The sequence below is a fragment of the Salmo salar genome, chromosome ssa12 (genome assembly GCF_905237065.1).
Source record: "Salmo salar chromosome ssa12, Ssal_v3.1, whole genome shotgun sequence".
NCBI lineage: Eukaryota > Metazoa > Chordata > Actinopteri > Salmoniformes > Salmonidae > Salmo > Salmo salar.
This window is the reverse complement of record NC_059453.1, coordinates 6,139,257-6,157,958: the sequence shown is the minus strand read 5'-3', so window position 1 is coordinate 6,157,958 and position 18,702 is coordinate 6,139,257. Positions and strand designations below refer to the sequence as shown.

Sequence of the window (18,702 nt, the reverse complement as noted above, 5' to 3'; positions counted from 1 at the left end):
AGAAGACAGAATGCTGCCAAGAGTTATCAAGAGCTAACATTAGCCTAGTTCAACAACTGCATAGTTTGTGCACCTGTTTTTACGACAACACTCACTGGTGTTAATCGTTTATTCAGTCTGCTTCTCCATTATTCAGTCTGCTTTCACTACAAAAGGTTATTTCACTGTAATATCCTCCTCTTCCCCTTTTACGGCAATGTTCAGCCCCAGAGCTTCTTTCTCCGCCCAGCATTTCTCCTCTTCTTTAGCAGAGGGGGGTAATTTAGTAAACTCATGGCCGGGTTTGTTAGCTAGCTAGTTAGCATTAGCCTTTTGCAGTATCAATTGAACAAATGTGATCATTTAGATACGTAAACAGAATTATGTTCAACACAGTGACATTAATATACATATTAGTGGTCTAACTAGCCTCACTGTTTCGCTAGCAAAACCACCGAGAAGGTTGAATCAGTAGCCGTTGTTGCTGTTGAAAAAGCTGCCCGTCCCGTCCACTAGATTATACGTCACGTTTAAATTGACTGGTCGATAGTTAATAAACAGAATTACATTCAACACACTGAGATTAATATACCTATTAATTCGCTTCAATGAGTCGGTTTTATGTTCGCTCGCAAACCACCGAAGTGGTTGAATCAGTAGCCTTTTGAAGAAACCTCCCGTCCAGTCCACTAGATTAAACGTCACGCGTTTGAAAGACTCACATCGCCATCTAATGACTGGAGTGGCTAACGCAGATTGGAAAAATCTCCATTACTTTGTTTAATCTGGCAAACGATCAGTGGTGTAAAGTACTTAAGTAAAAATACTTTAAAGTACTATTTAAGTAGTTTTTTGTTGTTGGTATGTGTGCTTTACTTTACTATTTCTGTTTTTGACAACTTTTACTTTTACTTCACTACATTCCTAAAGAAAATAAATGTATACAGTTTCCCTGACACCCAAAAGTACTTGTTACATTTTGAATGCTTAGCAGGACAGGGAAATGGTCCAAATCACACACTTATCAAGAGAACATCCCTGCTACCTGATCTGGCAGATTCACTAAACACAAATGCTTTGTTTGTAAATGATATCTGAGTGTTGGAGCGTGCACCTAGCTATCAGTAAATGTAAAAAACAAGAAGATGGTGCCATCTGGCTTGCTTAATATAAGGAATTTAAAATGATTCATACTTTTACTTTTGATACTTAAGTACATTTAAAACCAAATACTTTTATACTTTTACTCAAGTAGTATTTTACTGGGTGAATTTCACTTTTACTTGAGTCATTTTCTTTTAATGTATATTTACTTTTACTCAAGTATGACAATTGGATAATTTTTCCACTACTGCAAACAACGTCATAAGAAGTCATTTAAAAACAACCAGATGTTATGTTTTCTCTTACTTCTTACAGCCAATCATTTCCTCCAAGGCTGACCTGCCCATTAGGCAGATTGAGAAGCGCGTCATTTTCCGAGCTAAATTTACCAAGACGCACTGCCAACAACACATAATAACACAGCACATAATTCTGCCAAAAACAAGGAAAACTTCTCTCATCCAGTGGCATATGGGCTATTTAGATGAGCCGCCACATGAAGCAGTGCCCACTTTGCCAAACGTGGACAGATAGGGCTTTACAAATGCCCCTTTGCCCTTCCAGTCTCCTAATTGCCTTTTTGGTTGGTGATATAATTTGCATAAAAACATTTGGCGTTGTTGTACTAAGCCCACTGCTTGGAAGTTGTTGTTAAATTAGTGATTTGCATTTTCCTTCTACTGCCTGAAGAGGAAACAGAGAGGAAATGCCTCTGTCTCTGAGATTGTCTACCACTGTGTAGCTGTTAGCGATGATTCTGATTGTCTACCACTATATGAAGCCGTTAGCAATGATTCTGATTGTCTACCACTGTGTAGCTGTTAGCGATGATTCTGATTGTCTACCACTATGTGAAGCCGTTAGCGATGATTCTGATTGTCTACCACTATGTGAAGCCGTTAGCAATGATTCTGATTGTCTACCACTGTGTAGCCGTTAGCGATGATTCTGATTGTCTACCACTGTGTAGCCGTTAGCGATGATTCTGATTGTCTACCACTGTGTAGCTGTTAGCGATGATTCTGATTGTCTGGCTGTGCAGCCCCCCAAAGAAATGCCACCCCACACCATGACTGACCCACCACCAAACCGGTCATGCTGGAGGATGTGCAGGCAACAGAACGTTCTCCACGGCATCTCCAGACTCTGTCACGTCTGTCACGTGCTCAGTGTGAACCTGCTTTCATCTGTGAAGAGCACAGGGCGCCAGTGGCGAATCTGCCAATCTTGGTGTTCTCTGGCAAATGCCAAACGTCCTGCACGGTGTTGGGCTGTAAGCACAACATTTTACATTTTAGTCATTTAGCAGACGCTCTTATCCAGAGCGACTTACAGTAGTGAATGCATATATTTCATTTCATACATTTTTTTTCTGTGCTGGCCCCCCGTGGGAATCGAACCCACAACCCTGGCGTTGCAAACACCATGCTCTACCAACTGAGCTACAGGGAAGGCCACCTACAACCCCCACCTGTGGACGTCGGGCCCTCATACCACCCTCATGGAGTCTGTTTCTGACCGTTTGAGCAGACACATGCACATTTGTGGCCTGCTGGAGGTCATTTTGCAGGGCTCTGGCAGTGCTCCTCCTGCTCCTCCTTGCACAAAGGCGGAGGTAGCGGTCCTGCTGCTGGGTTGTTGCCCTCCTATGGCCTCCTCCACGTCTCCTGATGTACTGGCCTGTCTCCTGGTAGCGCCTCCATGCTCTGGACACTACGCTGACAGACACAGCAAACCTTCTTGCCATAGCTCGCATTGATGTGCCATCCTGGATGAGCTGCACTACCTGAGCCACTTGTGTGTGTTGTAGACTCCGTCTCATGCTACCACTAGAGTGAAAGCACCGCCAGCATTCAAAAGTGACCAAAACATCAGCCAGGAAGCATAGGAACTGAGAAGTGGTCTGTGGTCACCACCTGCAGAACCACTCCTTTATTGGGGGTGTCTTGCTAATTGCCTGTAATTTCCACCTGTTGTCTATTCCATTTGCACAACAGCATGTGAAATTTATTGTCAATCAGTGTTGCTTCCTAAGTGGACAGTTTGATTTCACAGAAGTGTGATTGACTTGGAGTTACATTGTGTTGTTTAAGTGTTCCCTTAATTTTTTTGAGCAGTGTATTTGAATGGTACTACCCACCAGCATGGCATTGTTCATTAATTAGAAACACCTGCAAGGCTCGCAAGTAGCGACTGAGTATAAAAGATATATAATATAATCTCCTGGTCTCGTAGATTAGACGTAACATATTAAATGTAAATCCGGGACACCCAAATTAGTATGATATGTTACGTTTAGTATGGTTACATAAGACAGATGGTTAAGGCTAAAAACGAAAGTGGTTGGTCAGGGTGGATAGGTGGGCGTACAAGACGAAGGTCTAGCAACACAAATGTAGCAACACAAGGGTTGTGAGTTCAAATCTCATCATGGACAACTTTAGCATTTTAGCAACTTTGCAACTACTTACGACTTTTTAGCTACTTTGTAACTACTTAGCATGATAGCTAACCCTTCCTCTAACCCTTTAACCTAACTTTTAACCAACCTTAACCCTAACCCCTAGCCTAACTAACGTTTAGCCACCTAGCTAGCATTAGAGTTATCTACGTAGCTAACATTAACTTAACCCTTTTAGCTAATCCATCTCCTAGCCTTAATCCTTTAGCCCGTAGCTAACGTTAGCCAGCTAGAAGCTACCTAACTAGAATCCATTACATGTCATACATTTAGCAAAATTTGGAACATATAGTAAGTTTTGCGAAATTCGTAACATATTGTAATTCGTAACATATCATACGAAATGGATGATGGATATCCAGAAATGAATACATACCATACGAAACGTGACATATCATAATAAACGGAGTGTCCCGGATTTACGTATAAAATAATACGAAATGCTCTGAGACCAGGTTGATAGCAGATCATCTTTGGCTCCAGCAAAGATAGTTCACTTAGGCCATTTACGTTGAAAAAAATGTGTCCCCATGAGTGACAGAACACTGAGCCAATAACGGCGCAACTAGAGAACATTACCAACCCCTAGGCTCCGTATTTTCCACTGGCTGCTCCACCACCACAGAGAGATCTGAGCTGGGCTGAAACACCTGCATTTTGGAACACCTGCCTTTCTCAAGAAGGCAAAAAAGGACACCATGTTTGGATGTGGCTTTATTAACTCAATGATTTATTTATTTTACATTGTTTGCAAACTGATATGTGACACGTATTAATTCCCCAAAAAACTAAAACAAAAACGTTTCAAAAATGTGCTATGCCCCACCTGCCCTGAATGACTCCCTGTGAATACCCTACTACACTATTACCCCATGTGAATACCCTACTACACTATTACCCCTGTGAATACCCTACTACACTATTACCCCATGAGAATACCCTACTACACTATTACCCCCTGAGAATACCCTACTACACTATTACCCCTGTGAATACCCTACTACACTATTACCCCATGTGAATACCCTACTACACTATTACCCCATGAGAATACCCTACTACACTATTACCCCATGAGAATACCCTACTACACTATTACCCCATGAGAATACCCTACTACACTATTACCCCATGAGAATACCCTCCTACACTATTACCCCATGAGAATACCCTACTACACTATTACCCCTGTGAATACCCTACTACACTATTACCCCCTGTGAATACCCTACTACACTATTACCCCATGTGAATACCCTACTACACCATTACCCCCTGTGAATACCCTACTATACTATTACCCCCTGTGAATACACTGCTACACCATTGTATCTTCTATTGTTGACCAATGTTTGTCGTTTTAAGTAAGCATGTTTAAGAAGGTTATTGCTCCAAAATGTACACTGTTTCATTATTTAACAGTAGGCTAAATTCAATGAAGAGTAATTGAAAGCCACATTCACAATGCTTTTAGTGTAGAGCAAATGTAAACCTTCACTGGGTAACTATGTGTGTAATGCGTCACTATGTGTGTACAGGTGTTTTTGAAGTTCCCTCTGGCAAGAATGTAGTATTTTTCTAGATTTGAAAATGATATCCCAGAAACCCCAGCTCTCATTGGCGTTCGGCGCTGGGATCAACTTCTGCTCTGGGACTTTGTGGCTGTGGTAACTAGTGACAGCCCAACAGAGTCGGGAATTTTGAGAACGTGGATGCGATAAATTTACGGACAAAATTGAAGATAACTCGATTCCATTTTAGCAACAGTCTTCCGAACACTCTTAAAGGCTGTTTCTCGGCTGTTATCTTAAGAACAGCCCATAGTCTTGTGTTTTTCACGATAACACACAGGTTTTCATGCCTTATTGCTTAAATTAAATATTGTACGTCACACTAGCACCATTGTCTGACTGGAAAAAATCTATATATTTTATTACAATACATTAGGTTTATTTCTTTCATTAAATAATAATATATTGAGACATACAGAATCTACTGACTGCAAAATAAAAGTACATTTTATTGCCATACTTTCAGTTTATTTTTAAATTTCTTTCATTTTAAATAATATTATATTGAGACATACAAAGAGAAGCATGTGTTAATTGATTAGTTCAGCTCATTTTTAATGATTGTGAATTTATAACCTAATTTATATCTACTATACATCTGCATTCAAGGCAAATTCACATTAATTACCAGGGCTTCGGATACTAATCTGAAGATTTGGATTGAACTTTCATTTTTATGCTGCTGACATAAATATATGTGAGCACAAAGACTCACATTGAGACTTCAAGAACCACACTGACAGACTGTCTAGATGAGGACACTGAGAACCAGACTGACAGACTGTCTTGATATGGCGGAGACTTCAAGAACCAAACTGACAGACTGTCTGGTTGAGGACACTGAGACTTTAGTAACCAAACTGACAAACTGTCTAGATGAGGACACTGAGAACCAAACTGACAGACTGTCTGGTTGAGGACACTGAGACTTCAATAACCAAACTGACAGACTGTCTAGATGAGGACACTGAGAACCAAACTGACAGACTGTCTGGTTCAGGACACTGAGACTTCAGTAACCAAACTGACAGACTGTCTAGATGAGGACACTGAGACTTCAAGAACCAAACTGACAGACTGTCTGGTTGAGGACACTGAGACTTCAGTAACCAAACTGACAGACTGTCTAGATGAGGACACTGAGACTTCAATAACCAAACTGACAGACTGTCTAGATGAGGACACTGAGAACCAAACTGACAGACTGTCTAGATGAGGACACAGAACCAGACTGACAGACTGTCTAGATGAGGACACTGAGAACCAAACTGACAGACTGTCTAGATGAGGACACTGAGAACCAGACTGACAGACTGTCTTGATATGGCGGAGACTTCAGTAACCAAACTGACAAAATGTCTAGATGAGGACACTGAGAACCAAACTGACAGACTGTCTGGTTGAGGACACTGAGACTTCAATAACCAAACTGACAGACTGTCTAGATGAGGACACTGAGAACCAAACTGACAAACTGTTTAGATGCAATCAAAAGACGGAGGCAGTTAAACTTAATTTCAGCAAAACAGACCTTCTGCTTATTGGCTCTGAAAGTGCACAGAAGAAGATGCGCACTTTCTCATTTGAAGCAACATTAATAAAGTGTAATTTTTCCACCTGCGTAACACCGTTCCAATCAGGTCGTTCTTGACTACTGCTGACAGGAATCCCAGTAAGGCTTCTTCCCAGACGAGAAAAAAAACATCACCCCTGTTTTATTCAACCTCTATTGGCTTCCTGTTTTATTCAACCTCTATTGGCTTCCTGTTTAGGATCAAATGTCAGATTGTGCTGCTCACCTTTAAGGTTCTCCAGAGTTAATGCACCTTCATACATATGCTATAACTTCTAGAGAACTACTCCCCAGCACCACACTACCATCATCAGACTAACAGCCTACACTATTCAGAAAAAACTGTTGCATTAATCAAGTCCTTTTTATAATCAGCACCTGTTTTTCTGACATAGTGCAATAATACTGATGGGAACATTCATGAGGTAGTGAATGTTTTAATAATACTGATGGGAACATTCATGAGGTAGTGAGTGTTTTAATAATACTGATGGGAACATTCATGAGGTAGTGAATGTTTTAATAATACTGATGGGAACATTCATGAGGAGTGAATGTTTTAATAATACTGATGGGAACATTCATGAGGTAGTGAATGTTTTAATAATACTGATGGGAACATTCATGAGGTAGTGAATGTTTTAATAATACTGATGGGAACATTCATGAGCTAGTGAATGTTTTAATAATACTGATGGGATCATTCATGAGGTAGTGAATGTTTTAATAATTCTGATGGGAACATTCATGAGGTAGTGAATGTTTTAATAATACTGATGGGATCATTCATGAGGTATTGAATGTTTTTAATGTCCAATGTCAACATCAGAACAACATTATCACATTTTCATATTCCTTGATGACTAGTACACAAATTAAGTCAATGAAACACAACAACAACTAAATTCAAGTGGTTTCAAGGTTAGAATAAAGAAATCTGAATTATATTAATCTACATTTTGAAATATCCAAATCATCAAATTAACATCCACATTTGTATCCATTCAATCAATGTTTATAATCAAAACCAACTACACATTTCATTTGATTAAATCAGATTTGAGATATGACCATGAATACAGTAATACTGCCCCGTTCACATGACTGTATCCTTGGGGATAAATACAGTAATACTGCCCCTATCACATGACTGTATCCTTGGGGATAAATACAGTAATACTGCCCCTATCACATGACCATGTCTGGAGATTAAAAACTAAAAACAAATGTAGGCCAAATTGTGAGTATGATTTTATATATACAATTAGATTTCATGTCACAACCAAAAACAAAAATTCTTAATGAAAAACGTAAGTCAGAACACTTTTCTCTCATGTGATTTCAGGTCCTTTGACGATGTATTTGGGCTATGAGAGCAGTGGTATGTCTTCTCCTCCTGTGTATGTACTTTCTCATGCTCTTTCAAGCCCTTTAAATGAACAAAACCCTCTTTTCCCAGTGTGAAAAGGTGAGGCTATCCTACTTTATGTGTCACTTTGTGCATTCTCAGGTTCCCTAACCAGGTAAACCGCTTTCCACACTGACGGCATTGGAATGGCTTCTCTCCTGTGTGTGTCATCTCATGCGTTTTCAAGTTCCCTAACCGGGTATAACTCTTTCCACACTGACGGCATTGGAATGGCTTCTCTCCTGTGTGTGTCATCTCATGCGTTTTCAAGTTCCCTAACCGGGTATAACTCTTTCCACACTGCAAGCATTGGAATGGCTTCTCTCTTGTGTGTATTCTCTTATGCACTTTCAGATGCGATGACTGGATAAATCCCTTTCCACACTGAGAGCATTGGAAAGGCTTCCCTACAGAGTGTGTTCTCTCATGCTTTTTCATGTCCCCTAATGACACATACTTATTTTTTTCACTCTGGGAGAAGTTACATGGCTTTTCTCCTGTGTGTGTATACATCTTATGTGATTTAAGGGACCCCAACCTTCTAAAACTCTTTCCACACTGGGAGCAGTGGTAAGGCTTCACTCCTGTGTGTGTTCTCTCATGCTCGTTCAGTTGCCCTGACCCGCTAAAACTACTTTTACAATGGGAACAGTGATACGGCTTTTCCCCTGTGTGTATTCTTTCATGTGATTTCAAGTCCCCTGATCGTGAAAATGTCTTTCCACACTGAGAGCATTGGAATGGTTTTTCTCCTGTGTGTATTCTTTTATGTATTTTAAGGTTCCCTAACTTTGCAAAACTCTTTTCACACTGTGAGCAGTGGTAAGGCTTCACTCCTGTGTGTATTCTCTCATGCATTTTTTGGTTCCCTAAGCGGGTAAAATTCTTTCCGCATTGAGAGCAGTGATAAGGCTTTTCCCCTGTGTGTATTCTTTCATGTGATTTCAGGTCCCCTGATCGGGAAAATGTCCTTCCACACTGAGAGCATTGGAATGTTTTTTCTCCTGTGTGTATTCTCTTATGCTCGTTCAGATGTGATGACTTGAAAAATCTCTTTCCACACTGGGAGCACTGGTGAGGCTTCACTCCTGTGTGTATTCTCTCATGTTCTTTCAGTTGCCCAGACCAGCTAAAACTCTTTCCACACTGAGAGCAGTTGTAAGACTTCTTCTCTGCATGTGTTCTCTTGTGGTTTTTAAGGCTCCCCAAATGGGTAAAACTCTTTCCACACTGTGAACAGTGGTGTCGTCTCGCTGGTTCAGACGTCTCCGGTTCCTCTGAGTCGGGTCTCTCTTCTGCTAAAGACAAACAGAGTGGTTAAACAGGGAGACCTGAATGAAATCTCCACGTACATTTTAGTCATTTAGCGGACCCTCTTATCCAGAGAGACTTACAGTCAAGTGCTCTTAGCATGTGATGCATGTGCTCTATTGTTTATATGACCCATGTATTTTACACTGTGTGGCTTTAAGGGAATAGTATGGTCACTATTCAGAGCAACTTACAGTTAGTGCATCCATCTTAAGGTAGCTTGGTGAGACAACCACAACAGTGATAGTAACCACATGTTCCCTCAATTAAATGTGATCATTTCTAATGACCTGGCCTGTGTCCCATAATATAACCAGGCTAATAATGACTAGCCATCTGTTAAATTAGCATTCCCCTGTGTTCTTACATTGATTTACTGTAACAGCAAAGAAAAGAGATACCACGACACCAAAACAAAAACGTGGGGACTGATTTCCCCATTTTTTCCCCCAGGTTTTCGGCCTCTCAAAATCACACTTAAATAGAAAAACAATATTGAATGTTCTCAATCCACAACTTTAACCACATCAGAAGAAATTTATTTTGGGGGAAAAAATCTGCAATATATTTATTTTTGTGTGTAGTTACCCTTTAATTCTAGTGCCACCAGCCAGGCATTCTTGTTTGTCTAGCAGTGTTTCTGTAGCGCAGTTGTGATGGGAGTTTTCAAAACAAATTTACATTTACATTTAAGTCATTTAGCAGACGCTCTTATCCAGAGCGACTTACAAATTGGTGCATTCACCTTATGATATCCAGTGGAACAACCACTTTACAATAGTGCATCTAAATCTTTTAAGGGGGGGGGGGGGGAGGGTTAGAAGGATTACTTTATCCTATCCTAGGTATTCCTTAAAGAGGTGGGGTTTCAGGTGTCTCCGGAAGGTGGTGATTGACTCCGCTGTTCTGGCGTCGTGAGGGAGCTTGTTCCACCATTGGGGTGCCAGAGCAGCGAACAGTTTTGACTGGGCTGAGCAGGAACTGTGCTTCCTCAGAGGTAGGGGGGCCAGCAGGCCAGAGGTGCATGGCCAATGCATTGATGCAAATAATCACGATTCTTCCAGGTAGGCATAGGCTACTTTGTAGTTACCTTGTAATTGTCTTTCAGTCTTACCTGAATACATTAGCATCGCTAACGGCTACACGGAGTGGTAGACATATAGACCCTACACGCACACACAGGGTTCAACATTCAGGTACATTTACCAGTGGCACCGGGCCAGTGCCAACTGAAATTTACTGGCCCAGATCTGACAGGAAAGTGAGTGATGTGTAAAATAATCTGCTATAATATCAATAGCAGATTATTTTATCTTTCATTTGCGGGCTGAGTAAGTAGACTATACAGGGTTCACGTGGCGGCAGGTAGCCTAGTGGTTAGAGCGTTGGACATGAAACCGAAAGCTTGAAAGATCAAATCCCTGAGCTGACAAGGCAAAAATCTGTTGTTCTGTCCCTGAACAAGGCAGCTAATTGAACAAGGCCGTCATTGAAAATAAGAATTTGTTCTTAACTGACTTGCCTAGTTAAATTAGGGTAAAATAAATAAATAAATAAAGATATTGGCAAGTCAAATTCAAGGACTTTTTCCAAGCACTTCATTGTAATTTTCAAGGACCTATATTTTAGGTTCAATTGTTGTAACAGCATATAGGATAAAAACTCCTCCCAAAACGTATGCTAAAAACATATGCATTAGCCTACCACTTTAACAATAATGTGTATTTTATTTTTATTTAACTACCCAATGGCATTCTGCATTGACGTTCACATAATTAACATTCTAAAATATGTCAGAATACAGCCTTCCCTGTAGCTCAGTTGGTAGAGCATGGTGTTTACAACACCAGGGTTGTGGGTTCGATTCCCACGGGGGGCCAGCACAGAAAAAAAAATGTATGCATTCACTACTGTAAGTCGCTCTGGATAAGAGCGTCTGCTAAATGACTAAAATGTAAATGTAAAATAATGTGGGCATTGCCTGACTAAATAAACAGCATGCTCCCCTCAAACACACTAATGAGGTCTGTCCATGTGGTAGTAGTCAGTCTGTCCATGTGGTAGTAGTAGTCAGTCTGTCCATGTGGTGGTAGTAGTCAGTCTGTCCATGTGGTGGTAGTAGTCAGTCTGTCCATGTGGTGGTAGTAGTCAGCCTGTCCATGTGGTGGTAGTAGTCAGCCTGTCCATGTGGTGGTAGTAGTCAGTCTGTCCATGTGGTGGTAGTAGTCAGTCTGTCCATGTGGTGGTAGTAGTCAGTCTGTCCATGTGGTGGTAGTAGTCAGTCTGTCCATGTGGTGGTAGTAGTCCGTCTGTCCATGTGGTGGTAGTAGTCAGCCTGTCCATGTGGTGGTAGTAGTCAGCCTGTCCATGTGGTGGTAGTAGTCAGCCTGTCCATGTGGTGGTAGTAGTCAGCCTGTCCATGTGGTGGTAGTCAGCCTGTCCATGTGGTAGTAGTAGTCAGCCTGTCCATGTGATAGTAGTAGTCAGTCTGTCCATGTGATAGTAGTAGTCAGTCTGTCCATGTGATAGTAGTAGTCAGTCTGTCCATGTGATGGTAGTAGTCAGTCTGTCCATGTGATGGTAGTAGTCAGTCTGTCCATGTGGTGGTAGTAGTCAGTCTGTCCATGTGGTGGTAGTAGTCAGTCTGTCCATGTGATGGTAGTAGTCAGTCTGTCCATGTGGTGGTAGTTAGTCTGTCCATGTGGTAGTAGTAGTCAGTCTGTCCATGTGGTAGTAGTAGTCAGTCTGTCCATGTGGTAGTAGTAGTCAGTCTGTCCATGTGGTAGTAGTAGTCAGTCTGTCCATGTGGTAGTAGTAGTCAGTCTGTCCATGTGGTAGTAGTAGTCAGCCTGTCCATGTGGTAGTAGTAGTCAGCCTGTCCATGTGGTAGTAGTAGTCATTCTGTCCATGTGGTAGTAGTAGTCAGCCTGTCCATGTGGTAGTAGTAGTCAGTCTGTCCATGTGGTAGTAGTAGTCATTCTGTCCATGTGGCAGTAGTAGTCAGTCTGTCCATGTGGTAGTAGTAGTCATTCTGTCCATGTGGTAGTAGTAGTCATTCTGTCCATGTGGTAGTAGTAGTCATTCTGTCCATGTGGTAGTAGTAGTCAGTCTGTCCATGTGGCAGTAGTAGTCAGTCTGTCCATGTGGTGGTAGTAGTCAGCCTGTCCATGTGGTAGTAGTAGTCATTCTGTCCATGTGGTAGTAGTAGTCAGTCTGTCCATGTGGTAGTAGTAGTCAGTCTGTCCATGTGGTGGTAGTAGTCAGCCTGTCCATGTGGTAGTAGTAGTCATTCTGTCCATGTGGTAGTAGTAGTCAGTCTGTCCATGTGGTAGTAGTAGTCAGTCTGTCCATGTGGTAGTAGTAGTCAGTCTGTCCATGTGGTAGTAGTAGTCAGCCTGTCCATGTGGTAGTAGTAGTCAGCCTGTCCATGTGGTAGTAGTAGTCATTCTGTCCATGTGGTAGTAGTCAGCCTGTCCATGTGGTAGTAGTAGTCATTCTGTCCATGTGGTAGTAGTAGTCATTCTGTCCATGTGGTAGTAGTAGTCAGTCTGTCCATGTGGTAGTAGTCAGCCTGTCCATGTGGTAGTAGTCAGTCTGTCCATGTGGTAGTAGTAGTCAGCCTGTCCATGTGGTAGTAGTCAGCCTGTCCATGTGACAGTACTCAGTCTGTCCATGTGACAGTACTCAGTCTGTCCATGTGACAGTAGTCAGTCTGTCCATGTGACAGTAGTAGTCAGTCTGTCCATGTGACAGTAGTAGTCAGTCTGTCCATGTGGTAGTAGTAGTCAGTCTGTCCATGTGATAGTAGTAGTCAGTCTGTCCATGTGGTAGTAGTAGTCAGCCTGTCCATGTGGCAGTAGTCAGTCTGTCCATGTGACAGTAGTAGTCAGTCTGTCCATGTGACAGTAGTAGTCAGTCTGTCCATGTGGTGGTAGTAGTCAGTCTGTCCATGTGATGGTAGTAGTCAGTCTGTCCATGTGATGGTAGTAGTCAGTCTGTCCATGTGATGGTAGTAGTCAGCCTGTCCATGTGGTAGTAGTAGTCAGCCTGTCCATGTGGTAGTAGTAGTCAGCCTGTCCATGTGGTAGTAGTAGTCAGCCTGTCCATGTGGTAGTAGTAGTCAGCATGTCCATGTGGTAGTAGTAGTCAGCATGTCCATGTGGTAGTAGTAGTCAGCATGTCCATGTGGTAGTAGTAGTCAGTCTGTCCATGTGGTAGTAGTAGTCAGTCTGTCCATGTGGTAGTAGTAGTCAGTCTGTCCATGTGGTAGTAGTAGTCAGTCTGTCCATGTGGTAGTAGTCAGCCTGTCCATGTGGGAGTAGTCAGTCTGTCCATGTGGTAGTAGTAGTCAGCCTGTCCATGTGACAGTAGTCAGTCTGTCCATGTGACAGTAGTCAGTCTGTCCATGTGACAGTAGTCAGTCTGACACAAACTCACTAATGAAGTGTGTCCATGTGGTAGTAGTCAGCCTGTCCATGTGGTAGTAGTAGTCAGCCTGTCCATGTGGTAGTAGTAGTCAGTCTGTCCATGTGGTAGTAGTAGTCAGTCTGTCCATGTGGTAGTAGTAGTCAGCCTGTCCATGTAGTAGTAGTCAGCCTGTCCATGTGGTAGTAGTCAGTCTGTCCATGTGACAGTAGTCAGTCTGTCCATGTGACAGTAGTCAGTCTGACACAAACACACTAATGAAGTGCCTGTCCATGTGGTAGTAGTAGTCAGCCTGTCCATGTGGTAGTAGTCAGCCTGTCCATGTGGTAGTAGTAGTCAGCCTGTCCATGTGGTGGTAGTAGTCAGCCTGTCCATGTGGTGGTAGTAGTCAGCCTGTCCATGTGGTGGTAGTAGTCAGCCTGTCCATGTGGTGGTAGTAGTCAGCCTGTCCATGTGGTGGTGGTAGTCAGCCTGTCCATGTGGTGGTAGTTAGTCTGTCCATGTGATAGTAGTCAGTCTGTCCATGTGGTAGTAGTAGTCAGTCTGTCCATGTGGTAGTAGTAGTCAGTCTGTCCATGTGGTAGTAGTAGTCAGCCTGTCCATGTGGTAGTAGTAGTCAGCCTGTCCATGTGGTAGTAGTAGTCAGCCTGTCCATGTGGTAGTAGTAGTCAGTCTGTCCATGTGGTAGTAGTAGTCATTCTGTCCATGTGGTAGTAGTAGTCAGTCTGTCCATGTGGTAGTAGTAGTCAGTCTGTCCATGTGGTAGTAGTAGTCAGTCTGTCCATGTGGTAGTAGTCAGCCTGTCCATGTGGTAGTAGTCAGCCTGTCCATGTGGGAGTAGTCAGCCTGTCCATGTGGGAGTAGTCAGTCTGTCCATGTGGGAGTAGTAGTCAGCCTGTCCATGTGACAGTAGTCAGTCTGTCCATGTGACAGTAGTCAGTCTGTCCATGTGACAGTAGTCAGTCTGACACAAACTCACTAATGAAGTGTGTCCATGTGGTAGTAGTCAGTCTGTCCATGTGACAGTAGTCAGCCTGTCCATGTGGTAGTAGTAGTCAGCCTGTCCATGTGGTAGTAGTAGTCAGCCTGTCCATGTGGTAGTAGTAGTCAGTCTGTCCATGTGGTAGTAGTAGTCAGTCTGTCCATGTGGTAGTAGTAGTCAGCCTGTCCATGTAGTAGTAGTCAGCCTGTCCATGTGGTAGTAGTCAGTCTGTCCATGTGACAGTAGTCAGTCTGTCCATGTGACAGTAGTCAGTCTGACACAAACACACTAATGAAGTGCCTGTCCATGTGGTAGTAGTAGTCAGCCTGTCCATGTCGTAGTAGTCAGCCTGTCCATGTGGTAGTAGTAGTCAGCCTGTCCATGTGGTGGTAGTAGTCAGCCTGTCCATGTGGTAGTAGTCAGTCTGTCCATGTGGTGGTAGTAGTCAGTCTGTCCATGTGATGGTAGTAGTCAGTCTGTCCATGTGGTAGTAGTAGTCAGTCTGTCCATGTGGTAGTAGTAGTCAGCCTGTCCATGTGGTAGTAGTAGTCAGCCTGTCCATGTGGTAGTAGTAGTCATTCTGTCCATGTGGTAGTAGTAGTCAGCCTGTCCATGTGGTAGTAGTAGTCAGCCTGTCCATGTGGTAGTAGTAGTCAGCCTGTCCATGTGGCAGTAGTCAGTCTGTCCATGTGACAGTACTCAGTCTGTCCATGTGACAGAAGTAGTCAGTCTGTCCATGTGACAGTAGTAGTCAGTCTGTCCATGTGGTAGTAGTAGTCAGTCTGTCCATGTGATAGTAGTAGTCAGTCTGTCCATGTGATAGTAGTAGTCAGTCTGTCCATGTGGTAGTTGTAGTCAGTCTGTCCATGTGGTAGTAGTAGTCAGTCTGTCCATGTGGTGGTAGTAGTCAGTCTGTCCATGTGATGGTAGTAGTCAGTCTGTCCATGTGATGGTAGTAGTCAGTCTGTCCATGTGATGGTAGTAGTCAGTCTGTCCATGTGATGGTAGTAGTCAGTCTGTCCATGTGATGGTAGTAGTCAGTCTGTCCATGTGATGGTAGTAGTCAGTCTGTCCATGTGGTAGTAGTAGTCAGTCTGTCCATGTGGTAGTAGTAGTCAGCCTGTCCATGTGGTAGTAGTAGTCATTCTGTCCATGTGGTAGTAGTAGTCAGCCTGTCCATGTGGTAGTAGTAGTCAGCCTGTCCATGTGGTAGTAGTAGTCAGCCTGTCCATGTGGTAGTAGTAGTCAGCCTGTCCATGTGGTAGTAGTAGTCAGCCTGTCCATGTGGTAGTAGTAGTCAGCCTGTCCATGTGGTAGTAGTAGTCAGCCTGTCCATGTGGTAGTAGTAGTCAGCCTGTCCATGTGGTAGTAGTAGTCAGCCTGTCCATGTGGTAGTAGTAGTCAGCCTGTCCATGTGGTAGTAGTAGTCAGCCTGTCCATGTGGTAGTAGTAGTCAGCATGTCCATGTGGTAGTAGTAGTCAGCATGTCCATGTGGTAGTAGTAGTCAGTCTGTCCATGTGGTAGTAGTAGTCAGTCTGTCCATGTGGTAGTAGTAGTCAGTCTGTCCATGTGGTAGTAGTAGTCAGTCTGTCCATGTGGTAGTAGTCAGCCTGTCCATGTGGTAGTAGTCAGCCTGTCCATGTGGGAGTAGTCAGTCTGTCCATGTGGTAGTAGTAGTCAGCCTGTCCATGTGACAGTAGTCAGTCTGTCCATGTGACAGTAGTCAGTCTGTCCATGTGACAGTAGTCAGTCTGACACAAACTCACTAATGAAGTGTGTCCATGTGGTAGTAGTCAGTCTGTCCATGTGACAGTAGTCAGCCTGTCCATGTGGTAGTAGTAGTCAGCCTGTCCATGTGGTAGTAGTAGTCAGTCTGTCCATGTGGTAGTAGTAGTCAGTCTGTCCATGTGGTAGTAGTAGTCAGCCTGTCCATGTGGTAGTAGTCAGTCTGTCCATGTGGTAGTAGTCAGTCTGTCCATGTGACAGTAGTCAGTCTGTCCATGTGACAGTAGTCAGTCTGACACAAACACACTAATGAAGTGCCTGTCCATGTGGTAGTAGTAGTCAGCCTGTCCATGTGGTAGTAGTCAGCCTGTCCATGTGGTAGTAGTAGTCAGCCTGTCCATGTGGTGGTAGTAGTCAGCCTGTCCATGTGGTGGTAGTAGTCAGCCTGTCCATGTGGTGGTAGTAGTCAGCCTGTCCATGTGGTGGTAGTAGTCAGCCTGTCCATGTGGTGGTAGTAGTCAGCCTGTCCATGTGGTGGTAGTTAGTCTGTCCATGTGATAGTAGTCAGTCTGTCCATGTGATAGTAGTCAGTCTGTCCATGTGGTAGTAGTAGTCAGTCTGTCCATGTGGTAGTAGTAGTCAGTCTGTCCATGTGGTAGTAGTAGTCAGCCTGTCCATGTGGTAGTAGTAGTCAGTCTGTCCATGTGGTAGTAGTCAGCCTGTCCATGTGGTAGTAGTAGTCAGCCTGTCCATGTGGTAGTAGTAGTCAGTCTGTCCATGTGGTAGTAGTCAGTCTGTCCATGTGGTAGTAGTAGTCAGTCTGTCCATGTGGTAGTAGTAGTCATTCTGTCCATGTGGTAGTAGTAGTCAGTCTGTCCATGTGGTAGTAGTAGTCAGTCTGTCCATGTGGTAGTAGTAGTCAGTCTGTCCATGTGGTAGTAGTAGTCAGTCTGTCCATGTGGTAGTAGTAGTCAGTCTGTCCATGTGGTAGTAGTAGTCAGTCTGTCCATGTGGTAGTAGTAGTCAGTCTGTCCATGTGGTAGTAGTAGTCAGTCTGTCCATGTGGTAGTAGTAGTCATTCTGTCCATGTGGTAGTAGTAGTCATTCTGTCCATGTGGTAGTAGTAGTCATTCTGTCCATGTGGTAGTAGTAGTCAGCCTGTCCATGTGGTAGTAGTAGTCAGTCTGTCCATGTGGTAGTAGTAGTCAGCCTGTCCATGTGGTAGTAGTAGTCATTCTGTCCATGTGGTAGTAGTAGTCATTCTGTCCATGTGGTAGTAGTAGTCAGCCTGTCCATGTGGTAGTAGTAGTCAGTCTGTCCATGTGGTAGTAGTAGTCAGTCTGTCCATGTGGTAGTAGTAGTCATTCTGTCCATGTGGTAGTAGTAGTCATTCTGTCCATGTGGTAGTAGTAGTCATTCTGTCCATGTGGTAGTAGTAGTCAGCCTGTCCATGTGGTAGTAGTAGTCATTCTGTCCATGTGGTAGTAGTAGTCAGTCTGTCCATGTGGTAGTAGTCAGTCTGTCCATGTGTTAGTAGTCAGCCTGTCCATGTGGTAGTAGTCAGCGTGTCCATGTGGTAGTAGTCAGTCTGTCCATGTGGTAGTAGTAGTCAGCCTGTCCATGTGGTAGTAGTAGTCAGCCTGTCCATGTGGTAGTAGTAGTCAGCCTGTCCATGTGACAGTAGTCAGTCTGTCCATGTGACAGTAGTAGTCAGTCTGTCCATGTGGCAGTAGTAGTCAGTCTGTCCATGTGGCAGTAGTAGTCAGTCTGTCCATGTGGCAGTAGTAGTCAGCCTGTCCATGTGGTAGTAGTAGTCATTCTGTCCATGTGGTAGTAGTAGTCAGCCTGTCCATGTGGTAGTAGTAGTCAGCCTGTCCATGTGGTAGTAGTAGTCAGCCTGTCCATGTGGTAGTAGTAGTCAGCCTGTCCATGTGGTAGTAGTAGTCAGCCTGTCCATGTGGTAGTAGTAGTCAGCCTGTCCATGTGGTAGTAGTAGTCAGCCTGTCCATGTGGTAGTAGTAGTCAGCCTGTCCATGTGGTAGTAGTAGTCATTCTGTCCATGTGGTAGTAGTAGTCATTCTGTCCATGTGGTAGTAGTAGTCAGCCTGTCCATGTGGTAGTAGTAGTCAGCCTGTCCATGTGGTAGTAGTAGTCAGCCTGTC

The 18,702-nt window shown here is 43.4% G+C and overlaps 2 protein-coding genes and 1 non-coding gene across 5 annotated transcripts in view; 2 read left to right on the top strand and 1 right to left on the bottom strand.

Annotated features, from left to right (window-relative positions):
- LOC106593835 (zinc finger protein 883-like) overlaps positions 1–18,702 on the top strand; it is a 262,127-nt gene that overhangs the window by 108,061 nt on the left and 135,364 nt on the right. The window lies entirely within an intron of this gene.
- Positions 7,478–18,702, bottom strand: part of LOC106591075 (zinc finger protein 2 homolog) — a 28,123-nt gene continuing 16,898 nt past the window's right edge. Inside the window, exon 2 of one of the 2 annotated variants that reach the window (XM_014182266.2) lies at positions 7,478–9,394. In XM_014182266.2, coding sequence (XP_014037741.2) covers positions 8,163–9,394 — 1,232 coding nt within the window. In that variant the 3' untranslated portion in view covers positions 7,478–8,162. The remainder of the gene's footprint in view (positions 9,395–18,702) is intronic. The other variant, XM_014182267.2, reaches the window with a different exon arrangement.
- Positions 11,211–11,286, top strand: trnav-uac (transfer RNA valine (anticodon UAC)). Its single transcript has one exon. It is a non-coding gene; the product is annotated as a tRNA-Val (tRNA).